The following is a 23,993-nucleotide window of genomic DNA, read 5'->3' as shown; positions in this document are numbered from 1 at the left end:
GGAAGGCATGTGGGAGACTCTGAGGTCAGCTGGAACAAGGTTCTGTGGTTGGTGAAACCAAAATTGAACTTTTTGGCCATCAGACTGAAGGCTATGTTTGGTGTAAGCCAAACTCCACACATCATCAGAAACACAGCATCCCTACTGTGAATTGTGGTGGCTGCATCATGCTGTGGGTAGAGAGCAAAATGAATGCAGCGAAATATAGGGAAATCCTGGAGGAAAATCTGATGCAATCTGCAAGAGGGCTGCTGGCCCCAAGCATAAAGCCAAAGTTACACAGGAATGGTTTAAATACAACAAAGTTAATGTCCTAGGGTGGTCAAGTCAGAGTCCAGACCTCAATCCAATTGAGAATTTGTGGCTGGGTTTGAAAAGGCCTGTTCACTCACAGTCCCTGTGCAATCTGACCGAGCTTGAGCAGTTTTGTAAAGAATGGGAAGATATTGCAGTTTCCAGATGTGCAAAGCTGATAGAGATCTATCTACACAGACTCAAGGTTGATAAAGACCTGTCCACATACATTCAAGGCTGTAATTGTTGATAAGGTGCATCTACTGAATACTGACTTGAAGGGGGTGAATACTTACACAATCAATTACAGGTTTCCCCTACCATCCGAAGGTAGAGCGCTCCTATGAAAGGGTTTCTAAGCGGAATGTCGTAAAGTGAAGAAGCAATTACCATTTATTTATATGGGAAAAATTTGTGAGCGTTCGCAGACCCAAAAAATAACCTGCCAAATAACACATAAAAATACACAGCCAATATAAAATAGAAATAATGTATGTACAGTGTAGTATCACTTACCAGAATCGGGAAGACAGCGAGCACATTGATGATGGCGTGTTAGGCTGAATCGTCGGAGGTTGGGGTAGTGGGACACTGGGGTGTCATCTCATCGTCATCTGTTTCCATCAGGGCAGGCAGGTCATCTTCTTTTATGTCTGCCTGCCTCGATGTCAAAGGTCAAGGTTCGTCGTCTGCTGTGGCTGATGTGGAAAGCTTGAAAAACAACAGTATGCTTGACTGCTTAGCTTCACGCATTTTTCTGTCATATAGTTCTTTGTAAGCATCCAAACCATCCATGCCCTAAACCTACGTACCCTTTCAACATTAAAGTTGTACTTTTCTACAATCATTGCAGCGTTGTCAATTGCAGTGAAAACCTCACGCAGTTGCTTCACGTTCAGTTCCTGGATGACTTCACTTTTGGTCTGTTCACTACTGCATTCGGCTTCGATTGTTATCCTTTCCTCTTCCATTTGCATCAGCTCTTCACTTATCAGTTCTTGGTCATGGGATGCCAAAACCTCTTCAACATCATCTTCATCAACTTCCACAAGCCAAACTCACTTTGTCCTTGCTTCGTTCACCATGATCGAAACGCTTAATTATGTCTAGTCTTACGAGCTCTTTTAGGCTTTTCCGATACCTTGGAACTCATTTTGCTAATGGATGCTCAAAATAAATCAACATAAAGCACAGATGCTCACAGGCACGTGTTTAAACAATGCTGCCCAGAATGCAGTTCCGGGGGAGGAGCTTGGCTGCTCGGGGCGCACCCTGCCTTTTTTTGTAACAGCGAAAACACCTGTTAGCAAAAACAGGTAACTAATGTAGGTCTTTCGTAACAGCGAGGTGTCATAAAGCAAACGTTTGAAATTAACCTTGTAGTTAATTTAGATCACTTTGTAGAGATCTGTTTTCACTTTGACAGAAACGAGTCTTTTTCTATTGATCAGCATCAAAAAAGCCAAATTAAATCCACTGAGATTCAACGTTGTAAAACAATAAAACATGAAAACTTTCAAGAGGGTGAATACTTTTTAGAGGCACTGTATATTCAAGGGACATTAGAAAGGGAGAAACATTACTATCACAAGAAGAAAGAAGTATGAGGCATACTAAGTGGACAGAAGTCCCCGGAGCTTAGAGTCTTAATGGAGGTGGCTGCAGTGATGGTGGTAAGGAGAAATTTCTTTTAGTTGGAATCTTCTCACTGAGAAAGCTGCACAGGATCTGTTCAAGCCGAAGAATAATGGACATCTAAATACACAGAAGCATGCAGAGAAAGCATGAAATAGTGTTGAGATCAAAATTCCATCACCTATGATCTCATTGAAAGGTGGAGGAATTTCCAGGTGATAACAGGCCTATGCATGCTCTTGATTTTTATGTTTTAATGACAAAGTTCAATGATTAATCAACACAGGCTAAGAAACGGACAGAAATCAGAGGAATTTGCTACATTTCCCCGTACTAGTGACACCAGAAAAATGTGTTCATCTGAAGCTCAAAAATAAATTCAGGAATTTAAGCTGTGTGTCTTGTTGATTGTTTGAAAATAATTTGTTCTGCGAAAAGAAACCATCAATGTAGTTTGGCACTCCTTACTATATTTGAACAGATTTATTATTATTTTCATAGATTTAATTGATGACTATTGGAGGACAAGACACAGTGGAGTTTGAATTTAGAAAAATGCCACTAAATTTTATTATTTTTTTGAGACGATAGACCAAATACTAAATCATCAAAATGGAATATCAGTAAAAGAGGAAATCAGTAGTGGCTAATTATTTTTCAAACCTACACAAAAAAATTATTTCAATGACCTTCTGGCTAAAATAACGAATTTCCTCTTTGCTGCCATTCCAGAGCTCAGCTTTGGGAAAACTAAAGCTTATCAAGAGTATCACTGATGTGGAAATCAGGGCATCATGTTTTGTGTTAGAAGATGATCACTTATTTTGAAGAGTAATTAGATTTATAAATGTGAGACTACGTTCGTGTAGTGTCACTCTGTTGATGATTACAGGGTCTGATTTGTTTTACACAGTTTGCAAACCCCTACATACATTTACTTGTACCTTTTGTGATCCAGGAACAGCGATGGGTATTTATAATTTGCTTTTGCGTTTTTTTTAATCTTACTGCTGACGCACTAAACATTGTGTTGGACTTGAAGAAATTATGATTCTCTAAACATATTGTGCCAGAAGCACTGGAACAATTACTTATAAATTTAAGGTGCACGTTTATTGAATGTGTCTGGTATCTTGTCAATTGCATGCTTAATGTTTTAATTACCAAATTTGCAAATGACTGTTGGGATAGGAAATAAATTATTAGCTAATTATGACAAGAAACACATGATAGAATGGCAGACTAACAAAACCAATGCTATCTTTAGACTAATGGGTTGCTAATGAGAGCATTTGTTGTGATTTTGTTGCTATCTTTCAGGTTCAGATATTGCCTGTGTTTTAATAATTGAGTAATTAGACACAAGTGGAACTTTTTATTTGCCATTGCTACCCTTGTTGATCATGATTTCAATTGTAATTTTCTTACAAAATCTACTGATAAATTTGTACTGATAGCAGAAAATTCTTTCAGTTGCTTTCCAACTAAATATTTTGCAGTCCTTCAAGTTGTTTTATGTAAACCAAGGTTCATTTCCTGTCAGTTTTTCCACTTCAGCCATTTTAGACGTTAGTCAAAACAAATTGCAGGTGATTGTTTTGCATTATATTTTGTTTTCTACCAAAAACTGCTACCTAAACACCTGCTGAAGAAAAATAAGTCATAAATTCAATCCAGAGACATCTTGATAACACAAATTATTCTTGCACTGATTTCAGAACTAAAGAGTTAGACATATTCTGACCCCTTCTCATAATTACCAATTTAGCACCTTATGGCCACATTTGGAGTCCTAATCTTGAATCTAGACAAACTATGTGAATACTGATATTTAGTATTTAGGTCTTCTGTACAATAAACGGTCAAATGAGTTTCTGGGGCAATTAGTAGGTGACGATGAAGACCAAGACCAAGAAATGTTAGATGCTGCAAATAAAGGTCAAGGACGCTGTGCTAATAGAGAGTTAAAAGCTCAGCCATTGTGTTACGTACCCGTAACTGGGTTACCAAACCAGCAGAAATGGATCACTCAGTTGGAGTCTGGATTACTGGAACTAAGAGAGTTTTATTAAAGAAACAAGCAACACAGTACTCTAATCAAAAGGATAATAAATACAACAGTTCAGCAATGATAAACACACATATACACAGAACTAGGGTAATAGGATCAATCAAGCTCTATCGTCGTCTAGGGGTAGATGACCAGTTTCAAAGTGACGCAAAGTTCAGTTCAATTGAGTTCAGTTCAGTTCACAGTAATCACTGCCGTGCGGGTGGGAGAGAGAGAGAGAATGAATGAATATTCAAAATCGGATTCCAAACAGACCTTCGATATTCCTCACAGTCAGCTTTCGGGCGAGCCCTTTGTAATGTCTTCTGAGGTCACCAACTGTGACCCCTCCGTTTCAGATACGATCGTTCCTCTGCAGTGAACCTGGCACCCAGGCAAGGACGGACACACACCAGGTTCCCGCCAATCGTACCTTTCCACCCTGTGCGTCTATGGCTTGGTCCCGCGACCAGCCCTCCAAAACTCCCACCGACTTGTGGGAGGCGCACCGCTTCCAGGGTCTCGTTACCTCGTGGTGTCGTGTGGGTCCTGCCTTAGCGAACCTGTCCCTTTTTATCCCCTTGCTGGGGTATCGCCTGTCCATCACATTTCAAACAGTTCAGGGTTCAAAAAGGAGCCGATCTTGACAGCTCTCAGACCGTGTCTCCTTCCGTTAAACTCTCCCGTCTCTTCATTAACATTTCCAAATGCTGCTCCATTGTCTTCCTTATCTCTCTTTCTCCTGAAGACAGGTGGCAGATCAACTGTTGATCCCACTGGTGCCAGCACAGGACAGTTAACATCTTAATCTAATGTGTACTCTTTGTAACCCTCTTTCGTCACACCCCTCACCTTTAAGGATTTTTACTGGGGTAAAAATTACAAACATGAATACATTATTTGATACACACAAATATACATCTTCATCAGCTATTTGGCTAATACAGAGAATTTTAAGTTGTCAACACCTTGACAGACAGTCAGCAATCACATTTTCTGTTCCTTTTATATGCGTAATTTTTAATAATCCCCTAAACCAGGCTCCAACTTAGCCACTTCATAGTGGCCGAAAACACTGATGAATTGTGATCAGTGTAACCTCTCACTGGGTTTCGTCCCGGACCACGATAACAAGGGTCGTCCCATCCCGACTTAGTTTTCTTTCGCAAGGGCTTAGTAGGAGGGGGAGGGGTAGTACCCGCAAAGTTGTTGCAAAACTTCCTACAGTACCCCACCATCTCCAAGAGCCTTCTGAGCGCCTTCTTGTCTGTTGGGATTGGGATGTCAGAGATAGCCCGCACCTTAGCTTGCATCGCTGCCAGCTGCCCCTGTGTTACCACAATTCCCAGATAAGTGACCTTCGTGTGGCCGAACTCATTTTTTTCAAGGTTCACTATCAAGCTGGCTTCAGACAGCCGTATTACATCACCAATATACACTTCTGTGTTCGTTAGCCCTTTCGTCACTGAATTACTCATTCTATAGGGATGTTGTTCACTAGGCTGACCTAGCGTGACAAACACCACCCAACGTCCCAGTTCTTTGCATCGCCTCGGGACAATCAAACACACGTGTGCAAGCCGTTTAATTAATTCTCCTAAAGAGTCGCTTTGTTCGGGGATTAAGGGAGAGACCTTATCAGCAGAGCTGGCCAAAACAATAGCCTTCTCCCATCTGGTCGATACCATACTCATCTTTTCAAAATGGTTTTTTTTTCTTATCAGGGGGACCCTAGCTTCATTGATTTCCGCGCTAACACCGACTAGGTTTGTTAGCATATCAAAAGCCTATGACTGTCTCAGTTCGCATCTGCCATAATCAATAACATCCTTCCTCCTGGGCAGTCAGTAAACCTCTTTCATGATTCCTCCGACTGTTTCCTTCAGCACCTCAAAATGTCCACCGAGGGGTACCTTGTGGGCCAGGTTAAAAATCTCATCCCCAGAGATTTTTGGCACCATCCCCCATTCCTCATCTGCGGTACTTGGTCTCCCTTCCTTCCTTAGCACCCCTCCCTTCACACCACAGCCTACTGGCTCTCTTCCTAACTCTGTTTCACAGTGAGCTGTTTCCTCATCTCGCTCCTGTGCCTGTATAAAGTCCTTCTTTTCTAATGATAAATCTCCCTTAATTTCCCCACTTCCTCCTGTTTCATTACGCTCCTTCTTTTCACTTTCTACCCCCTCCTCGTACAAGGCTGGCAGAAACGTCTCAGCTAACTTTACATCAGCCTCTGCAGCCTTCCTCGACATCCGCTGAGTTACTGCGCAAACGGGATAAACCTGCGAGTCCATGGGCGGGGCCTCAATGCTGGCAGGCTGACTTGTCAAACTCACGGCTGGGAACACAATCCCCCCCACGAGGTCATTACCGAGTAAGACTTCCACGCCCTTCATCGGTAATTCGGACCTCACCCCGATCGTGACTAGTCCAGAGGCCAAGTTGCTTTGTAGGTGTATCTGGTGCAAAGGGACTGCCTCTGTCCCTTCCCCAATACCTTTGACCCTGATCTCCCCAGTCTGGGTCTCTGAGCTAAACTCTAATACACTCTTCAATATCAATAACTGACATGCTCCCGTGTCTCTCCAGATCTGCACTGGAACTGGGTTTAACCCCTCCTTCACTGACACCAATCCAGCCGAGATAAACCTCTTGCGCCCTTCCTGAACTTTGGCAGACCTTTCCTCTCCTAGCGGTTCGTTTACCAGCTCGATACAGCCAGTCAAAATTGCTGTTTTTCCTTTTCCCGTCTCCCTCTTTGGGGCAAAGCACCTGGACTCAAAGTGTCTGACTTTCCCACAGTTATAACAGACGACCCCAGGAGTCTTCCTACCAGACTGCTCCCGGTCTACCTTTTCCTTCTCACTAGTCCCCGGCTTATTTTCTGACTTTTCTGGCGGACTCTCCCCGCCATCCTGACTACCCTTCAGGTAGCCTTTACTCGGGGCAAACTTCATTTTATGTGTCAACGCATACTCATCCGCTAACTTAGCAGTTGCGGCTAACGTGGCTGCCTCTTTCTCATCTAGGTAGGGTCTCGTACCTTCAGGGACACAACCTTTAAACTGCTCAATCAGGATCAGCTGTAGCAGTCTGTCATAATCCCCATCCACCCCCTTCGAGGCGCACCAACGCTCACAATATGTCTGCATCTCACGGGCAAACTCTAAATACGTGCGGTCCCACTGCTTCCTCGCATTCCGGAACCTCTGCCGGTATGCCTCCGGGACCAACTCATAAATCCTGAGGGTGGCCTCTTTCACCACCTCATACCTCTGGGCATCTTCCGCGGACAAAGCTGAGTAAGCTTGTTGGGCTTTTCCTTTAAGTACACTCTGAAGCAAAACAGCCCACTTATCCCTCGGCCAGTCCTGACTTGTAGCAACTTTTTCGAAATGGACAAAGTACCGATCCACGTCGGTATCGTCAAATGGGGGAACCAGCCTAACCTCCTGGGTCGCCCTGAACCCTCCACCTTGGTTCGGCATGGGCCCCTGCGCTGCCATCATCTTTAACTTCTCCAGCTCAAATTCCCTTTCCCTCTGTTTCTCTTCTCGCTCCAACTGTTTATTCCTCTCTTCTCGCTCCAACTGCCTCTCTCTCTCCTGCCTTCCTAACAGTTTCTCTTTCTCTTGCCTTTCTAACTGTTTCTCTTTCTCTTCGTGTTCTAGCTGCCGTACCCAGAACTCGTGCTCGAGTCTCAGTTTTTCAAGCTGCACCTGTACTGCGTCTCTAGCAGGTTTTCCAGTAGATATCACCTCCAGCTACCCTTGGGGAAACACACCTTTAGATACATAGTGCTCTACGATAGCTCTGTGTATCTCCTCTCTCCACATTGTCGATTTCCCCTTAACAAGATTCAACTGTTTGGCCACAGCTGCCAATTCCGCTTTCCTGGCATCCTCTAATGCCTCCAAGGTCGGCGCCTTTAGAAATTCCTCAATCTCCATTTCTGCTGTTTGCCTTTTCTTTCTTTCGGGAATTTTAACCCAATCAATATACTCCGTCCCAAATTTAGCGTTCAAAATCCCCGACAAGCCCCCACTTATGTTACATACCTCGTAACTGGGTTACCAAACCAGCAGAAATGGATCACTCAGTTGGAGTCTGGATTACTGGAACTAAGAAAGTTTTATTAAAGAAATAAGCAACACAGTACTCTAATCAAAAGGATAATGAATACAACAGTTCAGCAATGATAAACACACATGTACACAGAACTAGGATAATAGGATCAATCAAGCTCTCTTGTCGTCTAGGGGTAAATGACCAGTTTCAAAGTGACGCAAAGTTCAGTTCAGTTCACAATAATCACTGCCGTGCGGGTGGGAAGGAGAGAGAGAGAGCGAATGAATATTCAAAATCGGATTCCAGGCAGACCTTCGATATTCCTCACAGTCAGCTTTCGGGCGAGCCCTTTGTAATGTCTTCTGAGGTCACCGACTGTGACCCCTCCGTTTCAGATACGATCGTTCCTCTGCAGTGCACCTGGCACCCAGGCAAGGGCGGACACACACCAGGTTCCCGCCGATCGTACCTTTCCACCCTGTGCGTCTATGGCTTGGTCCCGCGACCAGCCCTCCAAAACTCCCACCGACTTGTGGGAGGCGCACCGCTTCCAGGGTCTCGTTACCTCGTGGTGTCGTGTGTGTCCTGCCTTAGCGAACCTGTCCCTTTTTATCCCCCTGCTGGGGTATCGCCTGTCCATCACACTTCAAACAGTTCAGGGTTCAAAAAGGAGCCGATCTTGACAGCTCTCAGACCGTGTCTCCTTCCGTTAAACTCTCCCGTCCCTTCATTAACATTTCCAAATGCTGCTCCATTGTCTTCCTTATCTCTCTTTCTCCTGAAGACAGGCGGCAGATCAACTGTTGATCCCACTGGTGCCAGCACAGGACAGTTAACATCTTAATCTATGTGTACTCTTTGTAACGCTCTTTCGTCACAATTGTCACAGAAGGTTGTAAAATGACCAGACAGATGACTAGGTGTTATTCATCAGTCCTGAACAAGGGTCTCGACCCAAAATGTCAACTGTTTACTCTTCCATAAATGCTGCCTGACCTGCTGAGTTCCTCCAGCATTTTATGTGTGTTGCTTTGGATTTCCAGCATCTGCGGATTTTCTCTTGTTTTTTTATTTGTCAAGGTTGCTTAGTGCTTCATTATAATGGTGCTGGAGGCCATAGACAGTTTTGTCAAAGTGGCTTCTGAGGAAGAGGAGATATAGCAATTTTTTTTTTTTTTTTACCTCTTCCCTTCCCACCATCCAGTGACCGAAACAATCCTTTCTACCTCAAGCAATAGTACAATAGACAGAAAAAAACTGCAAGTGTACTGCATTTGCAGTGTGGTCTCCCCTGCAAGTGAAGAAACCAAATGCAGATTGAGCGACTGCTTTGTGGAGCATATGTGTTGAGTCAGCATTAACCATTTCTTCTATGTGTGATAATGAAGAAGTTTTGTTTTCTCTTTCCATTGCCCCAGCTGGGCATGTGTTTGAGTCATGTTATCTAAATTCATTGGTCATTTTAATTGCCCATAATTCCATTTAGTTGGGAGGACCTATACAATTTATCTCCATGGTAATCCTGGCCTCTCCCTACCACAGATATTCCCTTTTGTCCTCCTCATACCTCCACTCACCTTTTTTATAGCTTATACCTAGTTTGTTTTCTTTCTTTACCAGTTATGAAGAATCTTCAATATGAAGTGTCCACTGTCTAATCTGGTGTATGTTTACAGTATTTTGTACTTTTACTTTATATTTCTCACACCTGCTGTTTTGTTCTCATAGGAGTTGGCTTCCTGGTACAATTATTTGTTGACCCTCAAAATAGATTAATTTACTGCTTTCAGTGAAAACTTGCTAATTTTCTCCATTACAGTTGGGGTGAACACTTCAAAAACATTTTAGAATGGTCCAAGGATACAATAAGTACAATATTATTTCAAGTTTTTAATTCATGATCTTAATACCTTTTAGTAATAATGGCAACTCTCAATTGGTGGTTACTTTCAAAATGTTTTTGTGCAAAAAAAATCTGCATCCAGACTCTAATATCGTAATATGAAAAAGCTTAAAGAAGCAGTATTTGAGCTATCACTGAAAGCTTAACCTGGTTGAATCACATAGACGCCATGGCCAAGAAAGCACACCAGTGCATCAACTTTCTCAGAAGGCTATGGAAATTTGTCATGTCCCTAATGATCCTCACCAGTGTTTATAAGTGAAGCTTAGAAGGCATTTTATCGGAAATGCCCAGGTCCACGAAGTATTGCTGAGATTTGTGAACACAGCCCAGTCTGTTATGAAAACGAGCCTCCCCTCCATTGGCTCCGTGTAAACCTCCTGCTGCCCCAGTAAAATAGCCAACATAATCAAAAATCCCTCCCATTCCAGTCATCCTCTCTCCCCACAAAATACTCTGCAGATGTTGGAGTCAAAGCAACACTCACAACACGCTGGAGGAACTCTCCCAGTCATCCTCTTCTAACCACTCCCTACTCCTTCCAACGGGCAGAGGATATATATATGCCTGAGAGCATTCACCATCAGATTCAAGGACAGCTTCTATCCCACTTTGACAAGATTATTGCAATAAAGACAGACTCTTAACTTCACAATCTACCTTGTCATAACCCTTGAACCTTATTTGTCTGCTGGCACTAAACTTCCTCCATAAAAGTAACACCATATTCAAAGCAGGTCAGCACCTTATCATCAGCTGTTTCAGGTCGGGGAACAAGAGTGCATCAAGACCAAGGCTGCTGCGTGTGAGCACTACAAAAAGTTTATAATGAAACAGACCGTTTTGCATTCTCCGAATCAGCAGTTCATCCATCCTGTGTGCCAAGAAGCCCTACAGTCTAATTACGGAATCTGGTGTGTCTGGAGTGAGCAGGTGGTGCTTATCATAAGGCCTGGTTATGCGACCAATGATGTCAGGCAGACAATCTCTGAAGAGTATTAATAATGGCTGGGATCACCCATCTTCCCATCTTGTAAAGACACTGATGGAAAAAGGCAATGGTAAACCACTTCATAGAGAAATTTGCCAAGAACAATCATGGCCAAAAGACTAGGATCCCCTACATAATCCAACATGGCACATAATGATGAAGATGATCTAAGAAAAGATGTGCTGGCTTTGGAGAGGGTTCAGAGGAGGTTCATGAGAATGATTCCAAGAATAAAAGGGTTAATGTATGAGGAGAGTTTGATGGCTCTGGGCCTGTACTACCTGCAGTTTAGAAGAATTGGGGGGTGGGGGGGGAAGTATCATTAAAACCTATCGAATATTGTAAGGCCTAGATACAGTGGATGTGGAGAGGATGTTTCTGATGGTGGGAGAATCCAGGACTCGAGTCTACAGACTTAGAATGGAGGGATGTCCACTTAGAACAGAGATGAGGAGGAATTTCTCAAGAGGGTGGTGAATCTGTGGAATTCATTGCCATGGATGGCTGTGGAGGCCAAGTCATTGAGTATACTTAAAGTGGAGGTTGATAGATTCTTGGTTAGTCAGGATGTCAAAGGTTATGGGGGGAAGACAGGAGAATAGAGTTGAAAGGGATAATAAATCAGCTATGATGGAATGGGGGAGCAAACCCCCCCATGGGCTGAATAGCCTAATTCTGCTCCTATGTCTTCTGGTCTAATTGAGTGAATTAACTGACTTAAGAGGATTTCTTTCTTTTTACAGGAAGTTTTAATTCTATTCTGAAAGAGCTGATTGCTGAATTGACTCTGGCTGATAATCAAATGTTTGCTGCTACTTTCTTGCTTCCATCCCTCTGTCACCAGGATGATGCACTATTACTTGGGGCCTGGTTACAGGAAACTGATCATCGATTCATTGAGGACCAGGTATCTGTGAACATGTAAACCTTAAAGTGTTAGTTATGTTCTGAATACTTGCATTAAAATTAATAAAGTATTTGGAAAAGTTAGTTCAAATATTTTAATTATCCTGATAGCATTCAGGTAAATATGAGGAGGGAAAAAGTGCTGAATAGAGGTGAGATTGTAGGTTGCTTAATAAAGCTATGATATTCCGCAGATTATTTAACTGTAGTCTAATTCATACCATGTGATAGTCATAATAATGAGAACCACATGTTATGTAAAACTGACAAATTAAGTTTGAGCACAGAAATCAGTTTTTTTGCTTCCAGCTTAGCCTTTTCCCATTCCTATATATCCAAACTTTAACACAGCCTTCAGACTTCCCTCTTTCATGCTGATCTATCTATTTTATCCGTTGCTTACTTCAGCTCTTGATTGAGGTCTGTATTCCACATTCTCAGCATTGTTGGTCAAATGAAGTTTCATCTGAATTGTATCTGATTTATTGGTGAATGCCTCATTATAACCCTCAGCTACTAATCATGCACTAATGGAATATATAGTCATTAGGTCCAGGAGTGAACCACTCAAGCCTGCACCACCACTTAATAACATCGTTGCTGATCTGATTGTAGCCTCAACGTCCTGATGCCATCTATTTTCAGTAACTTCCCCAACCCTTAACAAATACACATCAATTTCACCTTGAAAAATATTTAAAGACTCTCTTCCATAAAGAGTATGGAAGCAGAGCTGCAAAAGTCTCTGACCCTTAAAGTAAATGAATTTACCCCATCAGTCTTAAATAGGTGACTTTTTAAAAACAGTGGCTTCCTATGTTTTGGAGACTCTGTGTTCACTTTTTAAAAACCTCCTCAGAATTCTTTGTTTTATTGAAGACCCTGCTCACCTTATAAACTCCATTCAGCACAGAACACATCTGTTCTATCTTTCTTCTTAAGGTGACCTACCTATTCTAGCTACTAATTTAGTAAATCTTCTTTCAACTACTTTCAGTGCTTATATGTATATCTTTTCTTACATAATGATGGCAACATTTAGATTATGAAGACACGTAGTCCTCTTTTATTGTCATTTAGTAATGCATGCATTAAGAAATGATACATTATTTCCTCCGGTGTGATATCACAAAACACAGGACAGACCAAGACTGAAAAAACTGACAAAACCACATAATTATAACATATAGTTACAACAGTGCACAATACCATAACTTGATGAAGAAGTCCATGAGCACAGTAAAGTTCAAAGTTTCTCAAATGTCCCACATCTCACGCAGACGGGAGAAGGAAGAAAAGCTCTCCCTGCCATGCCGACCACAATCCAACTCTGAGTCATCCAGAAACTTCGAGCTCTGATCAGCTCTCCGACACAGAGTACTGAGCACCATCTCTGTCCGAACGATTTGACCTCCTTCTCGGTCGCCAAAAGCAGGCAAGGCCGGGGATTTTGAGGCCTACCCTCCGAAAGATTCCCGACCACACAGTAACGACAGCAGCGAACGAGCGTTTCAGAAATTTCTCCAGATGTTCCTCTGTGCTTTCACGTCCATCCTCCATCAAATCAGAATTGTCCACGGCCCCTATTTAACAGATACGATATCATTTTTCACCGGTGGGCTGCGCACACGCAGGCGCGCTGCCATCTTCTCTTCCCACCACATTGTACAACAAATCTGGTCTTCTGCATGACATGTGTAACTGAAGCATAATCTCTTTATTCCATTTGGTTATGTCAGTGCTCTGCAATATCACTGTTTAGATAATGTGTTATCTCCTGCTAAAATGGATAATTCTGTATCTTTCCATATTTTAATAGTTTGTCAGATATTTGCCTTCTCAAACTATCTATACCCCATGTAGTCACCTGCAACCACTTTACAATTAATTTTCCTACCAATCTTTTGTAAAGTTATATTTGGGAATCATACCTTCAGTAGCTTCATTCAAGACATATAAATAATTGCAGAAGGTTGAGGTCCCACTGCTGATCCCTTTCACATACTTCTCATCACATTTTGCCATCCAGTTTTCTAATCATGTCAACATGTTAAGTCTGTCACCATGAGCTTCTATTTTCTGCAATAACTTTTATGGCATCTTATTAAATGCCTTTTGGAAATTTAAGCATAGTATTTCTACTTGTTCCCTTTCATCTACATTACATAACACTCCTACAAAGAATTCAACTGACTGGTCAACCATGAATTCTCTTTCACCAAGCCATATTGATTTCACTTGATAAGATTTTTTGCAAAGTGATCTGCTGTAACATAACAAGGCATTAAAGAAGGTGTTCTCTTTTCCTCCTTTTTGAATATGGTTGCTATTTTCTTTCACAAATCAAGGACATTTTGGGATATTGAAACCAATGCATTAATAACTTACTTGACCACCAATTTTAAGATCCTTGAATGAAGTCCAACAGTAGCTTGTCAGCCTGCAGCTGCAAAAATTTTGCTGAGTAAACACTTCTCTTATGTTAGTGATTTTCTTAAGTTCTGTCCTTCCTTCCATTTCCTGATTTAGAATTATTTCTGGGCTGTTACTTGTATCTCTAGACTGAACACCCTTTTAAAATCTGTACCTCTCTCTGCAATTCGTTCTTCAACTTCCTAACCGAAGACCACAATCTTTGCGGATTGGCGATAACATCTCCTCCTCGCTGACAATCAACACTGGCGCACCTTGGGTGTGTGCTTAGCCCACTGCTCTACTCTCTATATGCACATGACTGTGTAGCTAGGCATAGCTCAAATACTATCTATAAATTTGCTGACGATACACCCATTGTTGGTAGAATCTCAGGTGGTGACGAGAGAGCATACAGGAGTGAGATATGCCAACTAGTAGAATGGTGCCGAAGCAACAACCTGGCACTCAACGTCAGTAAGATGAAAGAGCGATTGTAGACTTCAGGAAGGGTAAGATGAAGGAGCACATACCAGTCCTCACAGAGGGATCAGAAGTGGAGAGAATGAGCAGCTTCAAGTTCCTTGGTGTCAGAGGAACTAACCTGGTCCCAACATATCGATGTAGTCATAAAGAAGGCAAGACAGCGGCTATACTTTATGAGGAGTTTGAAGAGATTTGGCATGTCAACAAATACACTCAAAAACTTGTATAGTTGTACCGTGGAGAGCATTCTGACAGGCTGCATCACTGTCTGGTATAGAGGGGCTACTGCACAGGACCAAAAGAAGCTGCAGAAGGTTGTAAATCTGGTCAGCTCCATCTTGGGCACAAGCCTACAAAGTACCCAGGAAATGTTTAGGGAGCAGTGTCTCAGAAAGGCAGCGTCCATTATTAAGGACCTCCAGCACCCAGGGCATGCCCTTTTCTCACTGTTACCATCAGGTAGGAGGTACAGAAGCCTGAAGGCACACACTCAGTGATTCAGGAACAGCTTCTTCCCTTCTGCCATCCGATTCCTAAATGGACATTAATGCTTTGGACACTACCTCACTTTTTCTAATATACAGTATTTCTGTTTTTGCACTTTTTAAAATCTATACAATATAGGTAATTGATTTACTTTATTATTATGTTTTATTATTATTTTTTTCTCTCTCTGCTAGATTATGTATTGCATTGAACTGATGCTGTTAAGTTAACAAATTTCACGTCCCGTGCCAGTGATAATAAACCTGATTCTGATTCTGAAATACCTCTTTAATTCAACTGTTTTTGGTCATTACTTCTCCACATTCATTTTCACCCAGACAAGCCAGCACTTTAATCCCCTTTCCTTTTTAAAATATTGGTTGAAAATCTTGCTATGTATTGATTTAATTTGAGTTGGTTGGACCTCAGAGTTTGATTTATCTTTCCTTATTAATTTTCCTATTTTCTGCTTTTTTCCTATACTCCGTAAATCTAATCTTCTGACCTACCATCTGTCATTACAAAGATAGTTAGTTTTTCATGAAGTTAAGGATTGTTTTAAAGTTGTGTAGTTAAGAATAGTGGGTTGTCCAATGTAATTTTCTTGTTGAGAGGTAACAATTCTGTACATGCTGAAACGATTTCTTGAATCTTTCCTGATAGCTTGCTTTACCTCATTTGTCATTTTTTTTCATGTTATCTCTTATTTTATGACCGTATGTACCTATATTGCTGTAATGATTTGTATACCAGCACTCCTCAAGCAGCCTTACTCCATTTTGACAATTATTGAAGTGCCCAGTTTCGCTCTTCAGTTTCGAGGATATTATCAATTAAGCCATCCATTTTACCCTGTTTTTTGGTACCATCCTTGTATTAACTAAACATCTGGCTTAATCTACTGCTTGTCTGTGAAATTTGTAATTCTACCTGTGATTTGAAATTTCCACTGCAAATTGAGAGCAAAAATGCTCCCAGCAATTATCGCTTTGGAATATTACTTTCTACTTTTCACCAGTATGAGCTAATTTCCATTATTTTTGTATTCAACTTGTTTCTAGCTCATTCAGAAATCATTTAGTGTTCTGTAGAATGGAAATACCCTTTGAGAAATAAGTAGAGCTTATTTTCACGTCCATAAATACATGTATGCACAGGTATAATGAGAAGTTTGCATGCAGCTGCATTCCAGACATAGCATCATATAAGCAGCATTCATAAGGAATTATAAACTAATCATAAATTGTATACACTTTTTTTTTAAAAATAAGGCAACACAATTAGAAGAAAAAAATGCCATTTTAGTGCAAAGTAGTGCATTTAGGTCAATATCACAAATGACCTGACTTGGTCCAACCAAGCAGAGTCCACTGCCAAGAAAACCCACCAGTGCCTTTACTTCCTGAGAAAGCTAAAGAAATTTGGCCTGTCCCCTAAAACCCTCACTAATATTTATAGATGCACCCTAGAAAGCATTCTTCTAGGGTGCACCACAACCTGGTATGGAAGTTGTCCTGTCCAAGACCGGAAGAAGCTGCAGAAGATCGTGAACACAGCCCAGCACATCACAAAAACCAATCTTCTGTCCTTGGACTCACTTTACACCGCACGCTGTTGACAGTGCTACCAGGATAATCAAGGACACGACCCACCCAGCCAACAGACTTTTCGTCCCTCTTCCCTCCGGGAGAAGGCTCAGGAGCTTGAAGACTCGTACGGTCAGATTTGGGAACAGCTTCTTTCCAACTGTGATAAGACTGCTCAACGGATCCTGACCCAGATCTGGGCCATACCCTCAAAATTTCCGGACCTGCCTCTTGGTTTTTTTGCACTACCTTACTTTCCCTTTTCTATTTTTCATTTATGATTTATAATTTAAATTTTTAATATTTACTATTGATTTGTACTCTCGGGAGCGTGAAGCGCAGAATCAAATATCGCTGTGATGACTACGTTCTAGTATTAATTGTTTGGCGACAATAAAGTATAAAAAAAATTATAAGTGGTCAAAGTGTTGCTAAACTGTAGTGATTACGGCTTTGGTAGTTGGTTCAAGAACCAAATGGTTGAAGGGAAGTTGCTGTTCTTGAACCTGTTGTTGTGGGGCTTCAGGCTTCTGTACCTTCTGCCCAGTGTTAGCTGTGAAAAGATGGCATGAACAGGATGGAGGGGGATCTTTGATAGAAATTGCCTTTGTGACAGGATCCTGAATTACCCCTGTGAACTGTGCTCGCTTACCCCTATTAACTGTGCTTTTGAAAAAAGAGAGAGAGAGAGAGAGAGAGACGAAGACTAACTGTTGGACTGTCACTTTAAGGCACTAGAAGTAACTTTTGGATTTCTGCTGAGTTGGAGAGAGAGATGGCACCGAGCCGCTCATAAGTTGCTATGGTGACTGAAGGGGGTGTTATTTGATGGACACTCGATGTTATGATTTTCGGCGGCATGTTGATACTTCTCAAGGACTTTTGCCTGCTTGCATTTTTTACACAGAGAGGAAGGAGGAGTTATTTGAGTGACAGTTGGTACTCAGCATGGGAAGATAAAATAGGAGGTCAGATGATATAGACCTCAGTCACATGTTTTGGACACAATGAGCTTGGTTGTGCCTGCAGAAAAAGTGGGTTTTTGGAGGATTGGTCAGGCAGATCGATCAGTTGCTCTTGCAGTGGAAAGGAAAGGGGTTGACTGGTGGGGAGTTGTCCATGTTTCCACCCTTGCCTGGGTGATAGCTCCACCACAGAAAACCGGTCCCCTTTGTTGTGGTCACAGTTGGAGATTTTGGAGGACAACGAGAAGATCGACAGCGTCAGCTTACCGGAAGACTCAAATCTCTCCCTCTGTCTCTCTCCATCACTACGCAACTCAATACCACAAACTGAACTGAACTGAACTTTACTCATCATCGTAAGACTGTATCCTTTTACCCCTAAACTTAAGGAAGCTTGGTTTTTCATACATATATTTCCACACTTACTGATATACTTATATATATAATCATTGCTAACCTGTTTGATTTATCTACATTTATATTACTGTATTGCGTAGTTACTAATAAATATTGCTAGTTTATAGCAATACCGGACTCCAAAGTGTTTTCCATCTCTGCTGGTTCTTTATTCCCATCACGGGGTACGTGACACCTTTTAGAGGTAGCACCTTCTGTAAATACTACCACTGGTGAGTAAGGATGTGCCACTAGGTAGTAGTCCACTGCTCTCTGCAGTTTTGTGCATTCCTAAGCATTCAAATTGCCATACCAGACCATGATGCAGTCACTCAGAATACTGTCCATTGTATATCTCCAGAAGTCTGTGAGTGTTCGCTGATGGCCGAGCTGCCTTTATCCTCTTAGAGAGTAAAAATGGTGATGTACTTTCTTTGTGATTGCATCCAGGCCACGTAATCTGATATGTTGATGTCCATGAGCTTAAAGGTGTTAGCTCTTTCCACTGCTGATTCCCCCAATATATATTGAAGCATATTCACCCTCCTTCTCCTCCCTGAAATCTACAATCAGCTCTTAAAGCTGAGTGAGAGGTTGTTTTTGCAGCACCACTCAAAGTGGTGCTCCAGTACATTGACTCATTGTCACCTGTGGTTCATCCAACAACTGTAACAGTAACAGCTTTGGTGCACTGTAGTCCTATATAAGCTGCATTTTCAATATCCTGTCAATAGTAAAAACAAATCCTTCAGTTAAATACGTATTTAGTTATGTATGTTGTGTTCTTCAGATTTGACTAAAATTGTCTTTTATTACTTTAACAGTTAAAGCTGGGTGGTGTTTTGGGAGGTGGAAGCCTTGAACATGATCCTTTTAAGATCTATGAAAGATTAGCAGATGGAGAACTTATACCAGTTCCTCTTCCTCCAGTATTGTCAGTGGTCAGAGCTGCAGTGGAACTTTTTGGAGTGATATTCCCTTATCTGGATATTAATCACAGGTGATGATTTCTAGCATTTATGGCTTGGCTCTGTGTGTTGCATGTTTGGGCTCAAATCAAATCTCAGTAGTTCCTGATAAACCGTGGGTTTGCATTAGTATTTCTTTAATTATACTGCTTCTGAACACCTGTTTGCAAATGAGTTGTCAGTCCTTTGTCTTTTAACTTTGAATCTGTCGGCATTTAATGGCAAATGCGTTGTAGTGAATATTATAACCTTCTGCAGTATTGTAGGATTGTGTTTGTCAATAGTGTACAGATGTTGAGAGAATAGAAAAGCAGATTGGAGACACCATTTGTGCATTTGTTTTAAAAATTGGGTTTTGGTTTGTTCTATCTTTTCTATAATCCACAGGTAACAGTCTATAATTGCGTTAAAACTTTGACAACTTCTTTTCCCTTAAGGGCACAGATACTGGAGCAATTTATCGAGTCCTTAAAGCACGCTAAAGGAGCAAAGCAACAAACTGTACAGATAAATGTTTTTGCTGCATTCTGCTGTGGATTGAAGGTAGATTGACAGTTTCAATAATAATTGCTTAAGGTAAAGAACAGCTGGAATTGTTGACTAATGTGAAATGATGGAAGTTTGAGCTGAATCAAATTCTAGCTATGGAAAAAAGTTCCTGCTGTTTTATGCTCATTGTCAATATATAACCACCAATGTGCAACAAGCTCAAAGTATTCCATCTTCAGAAAGGATTATTATTCTTGGTATGTAATTAAGAAAAAGTATTAAGCTGTTAGATGTTACATGCTCTTCTAGTTTGAATTTGCCTAAAATGAGGTATTAAATCTCTGTTACACATGTTGGCACTCACCTGAGAAGTTGAAAAAGTGTTTGTTCCATAGCGCTGTCACAGTGAGACAAAGCAGAAGTGCACAGTTGACATTGATTTAGAAAGAATGTTGTGCTTTAGAGTTTGCAAAATGAGCCTCTCATTTCTTGTCTATAGTTTCTCTGTCAAATCAATTGTCACTACTTTCAGAAAGCAACTCTTAACATAAAGCATTCCCTTTCCTTTCAAGTAATGGTACTATCTCGAGATTACGACTTACAATTGTTTTTCAGTTATGTACTCTATTGTACTGACCTTTCTATCAGATCTATGCTTATAAAATATTTAAGAATTCATCAAAATGATTTTTGCAAGTTACTGGTTGATTTTGTCAATGTTTGGATGCTACAAGCTGCATTTTCATCACAGTTCTTTTATCGACGGGAATTAGTTCTTTTAATGTTGGTGTTTGTTTCCAGTAGGCAGTTGCTGTATCTTTTGTCGCTGTGTCAGAATTTTGTGGATTCACATTCCTCAAGTCTTTAACAAGTAAATGGAGGCTGCCACTAGTGCTGTGCTATGGATTGGCAAAGAAAATACATCTGTCCATTGAGATGGATGTGTAATGTAAAGTGCTAGTACTGAGCAAAGAGATACGAAGTTCTCTCTGGTGTTCGCTGTGAGATTGATCCATTTGTCCATACTCTTTCTGCAAATTGTGGGAAGGCAGAGATCTCCCTGATGACACATCTGTGAGATATACACCAAACTGTAGCTTCTTACAGACCAGGTCAAGGGAATGGATTTCGATGTACTCGGGACTATCTGGGAAGCTGAGAACCTCACAGATGAGACTTTTAGGAAGGTGGTCATACCTAAGGTACAGACTTAAGATAGATGAGTGACCTGGCTATTTGTCCATCCTAGTGGGTACAGTCTTTCATTGATTTTATTGTGTTTCTTGGACTTAGTGTCTATGCCCACAAGATAACAGATCTCAGGGTTTTATATGGTGACATATATGTACTTTGATAATAAATTTACTTTGAACTTAGAAGTCGTGCAATAAAGCAGTAGTCAGCAAGAGCAAGTGTACTAATCAGGATAGCTCACGACATGGTAATGACAGGGAAAACAATATTCAGTTAAACTGCACTTAATTTAATGCTGGAGATTTAACAGGCAAGACAGACAAACTCAGAGCATAGGTTGGCTCTGAGGTCATAGCCATAATGGAAAGATGGCTGAAAGAAACACAGAACTGGCAACTCAATATTCCAGAATACAAATGCTACAAGTAAACAGGCCCATGTCAGCAAAAGGTAGAGGTAAGCAAGGGGTAGGTGTGGCCTTTTGATAAGGGAGAACGCAACAGCATACTTAGAGATTACATTCGTGAGGGATTTGTCCAGTGAGGTCATATCAGCAAGGGAACGGTCAGGATCACTCTAGTGGAGCTGCATTATAGCCCCCCCCCCCCCCCCAATCAATAGTCATTGGGTACTGCAGGACCAGGTGTGTAGAGAAATTTCTCGTAGTTGTAGGGATGATAGAATTGTATTAGGCGATTTTAGTTTCCCCACTGTTGACTGGGTCATCCAGAATCCAGGGGTGGAATTTGTAAAATGTGTCCAGGAAAGTTTCCTAAATCAAAATGCAGAGGGAAGGTACGTTACTGGACCTTCTCTTAAGAAATAAGGTGGCGGACTTCTGGTCAAGATGGCGATGGTTTAGTTGCTAAAAGCTATCGCTCCGTTCAATTTCTTATCTCCACAATCCTTCTCTTCCTTATTTTTACTCCAAACCGTTAAACTTTTTATTCTCCCTCCTGCCTGCGAATACGCTTGTTTTACAATGGCTTCAAAGACCACCAAATCGGCGGAAAAAAGAAGTTCCAGTGGTCGGCTTCTCGGGCAAAAACATTATCTTGATATTAGAGCAGCATTGACAGGAGATTATTACTGAATTTAAGTCTGCTTTCAGTTCGTTGGAATTGAAATTGGATCAAATTAAATCCAAAGTGGAGGATCATGCCCAACGTTTATTACATCTCGAGTTTGCCATGGATGATTTAGACTGCTGTTTTAAAGAGTTGGAAAATGTTTGTTCCAGCTTGAGCGATAATAGCAGCAAGCTAGTATTCAAAGTTACCCTTACAACAAGCTGGAGGAACTCAGCAGGTCGGGCAGCATCCGTGGTAAAGATTGGACGACTTCTCGGGTCGGAACGTCGACCGATCTTTTCCACGGATGCTGCCCGACCTGCTGAGTTCCTCCAGCGTGTTGTGAATGTTGCTTTGACCCCAGCATCTGCAGATTATTTTGTGTATTCAAAGTTACAGACCTAGAAAGTGGGAGCAGACGTCAAAATCTACATATTCTCGGCTTGCCAGAGTCTATCGAAAGTGGATCCCCCACTGAATTTTTCTCCACTTTGCTATGTGAAATTTTTGGGAACAATATACTTTCGACCCCACCCGCTCATTGTACCTTAGCGCCTAAACTGGAGCCGGGGCACAGGCCGCGCCCGGTAATTATTTGGTTTCATCGCTACTAGATTAAAGATCTGTTGGTTAAAGAAGCCCGTCGGAGAGGGAAGTTGGAAAACAAGGGTCAATCAATTCGTGTTGTCAAGGACTATGCTCCCCAAGTTCTGAGTCTGCGAGCTGGGTATAAAGGAGTCATGAAAGAACTATATAATTGCGGATTCAGGCCCTCGCTTTGATTTCCAGCTCGCCTCCTAATATCTCTTACTAGTGGAGGCAAAAAGTGGTTTAAGTCGGCTACAGAAGCTCAGAAATTTATCGACAGCCTCCCTGTTACTTCAAGTCGTTCAGATTCAGTTTAATTACTTATACTGGTGGAGAAGTACTTTTTTTCTCCTGTTTTTTTTCCTGATTTTTCTTTCTTAAGTCAGTAAATTTTTTTTTCATAGTTTCTCGTGGGTAGGTCACTGGGTAAAGTCTGTTTACTTGTTTTTATATTTTTTCTTAAATACTAGTTCAAATCTTTTTTTCATTTTAAAATTTTTATTATTATTAAAGATCAACAAAAAAATACATTAAGGTAATCAAGTCAATATGTCAATAAGAACAATGAAGAATTGAATTACCAAATAACTGATTAACAAAGTTAAACAATATATCAATAATAATAAGAAAAAATAAAGTGTTAAGAATATTTTTTGAAAGATAAAAAGGAAAAAAAGAACCCCTACTAACTAAAACAAAAAAAAACCCATTGGGAGCACAACCCTGGAGCTATATGCCATGTAAGCTTCCATAAAAGAAAAACATCAATTCGCCAACTCAAATCCATTTAAACAAAAGTCAGAAGGAAACCGTCTTAATTAACTAAAATCAGATGATAGTAGCGGGCAAATGAACCCCACCTTTTCTCAAAATCAAATTAAGGATCAGAAGTTCGACTTCTGATTTTCTCCAAACTAAGACATAGCATCACCTGAGAGAACCATTGTATCAAAGTAGGAGCAGAGGCATCTTTCCATTTCAACAAAATAGCCCTTCTGGCCAATAATGTAACAAATGCAATTACATTTTGGTCTGATAGAGAAATACTGTGAATATATTGAGGGATTATACCGAACAAAACTGTCAATTTATTTGGTTGTAAATTAATTTTTAAAACTTTAGAAATTGTAGAGAAAATAGATTTCCAAAAATGTTTCAATACAGAACATGACCAAAGCATATGCATCAATGTAGCTGTCTATCACACTGACTCAACATTAGGAAACATTTTAGACAGTCTCTCCTTTGTGAAATAGTAACGATGTACAATTTTAAATTGAATTAAAGAGTGACTGGTAGAGATCGAAGAAGAGTTAACCAACTTCAAAACTCGCAACCAATCCTCTGTTATCAAGGTCATGTTAAGCTCTCTTTCCCAATCTTGCTTAATCTTAAGTGAAGGGTAACTGTGCTGTTGTAACAATAAAGTATATATTTTCCCAATAAAACCTTTCATTTTAAAAATAATATCTAACAGGTCAGAATCCTGTATGTATGGAAAATTAC

General features: G+C 40.9%; 1 protein-coding gene across 2 annotated transcripts in view; it reads left to right on the top strand.

Moving 5' to 3' along the window:
- Positions 1-23,993, top strand: part of heatr5a (HEAT repeat containing 5a) — a 133,405-nt gene that overhangs the window by 40,424 nt on the left and 68,988 nt on the right. For both annotated transcript variants that reach the window (XM_072267284.1, XM_072267278.1), the window contains exons 15-17: positions 11,685-11,848; positions 19,003-19,178; positions 19,584-19,689. In XM_072267284.1, the coding sequence (XP_072123385.1) occupies positions 11,685-11,848; positions 19,003-19,178; positions 19,584-19,689 (446 nt within the window). The remainder of the gene's footprint in view (positions 1-11,684; positions 11,849-19,002; positions 19,179-19,583; positions 19,690-23,993) is intronic.

Source organism: Mobula birostris, chromosome 1, assembly GCF_030028105.1.
Source record: "Mobula birostris isolate sMobBir1 chromosome 1, sMobBir1.hap1, whole genome shotgun sequence".
NCBI classification, from domain to species: Eukaryota; Metazoa; Chordata; class Chondrichthyes; order Myliobatiformes; family Myliobatidae; genus Mobula; species Mobula birostris.
Note: the sequence above shows the minus strand (reverse complement) of the source record. Positions and strands in the feature narration are given on the sequence as shown.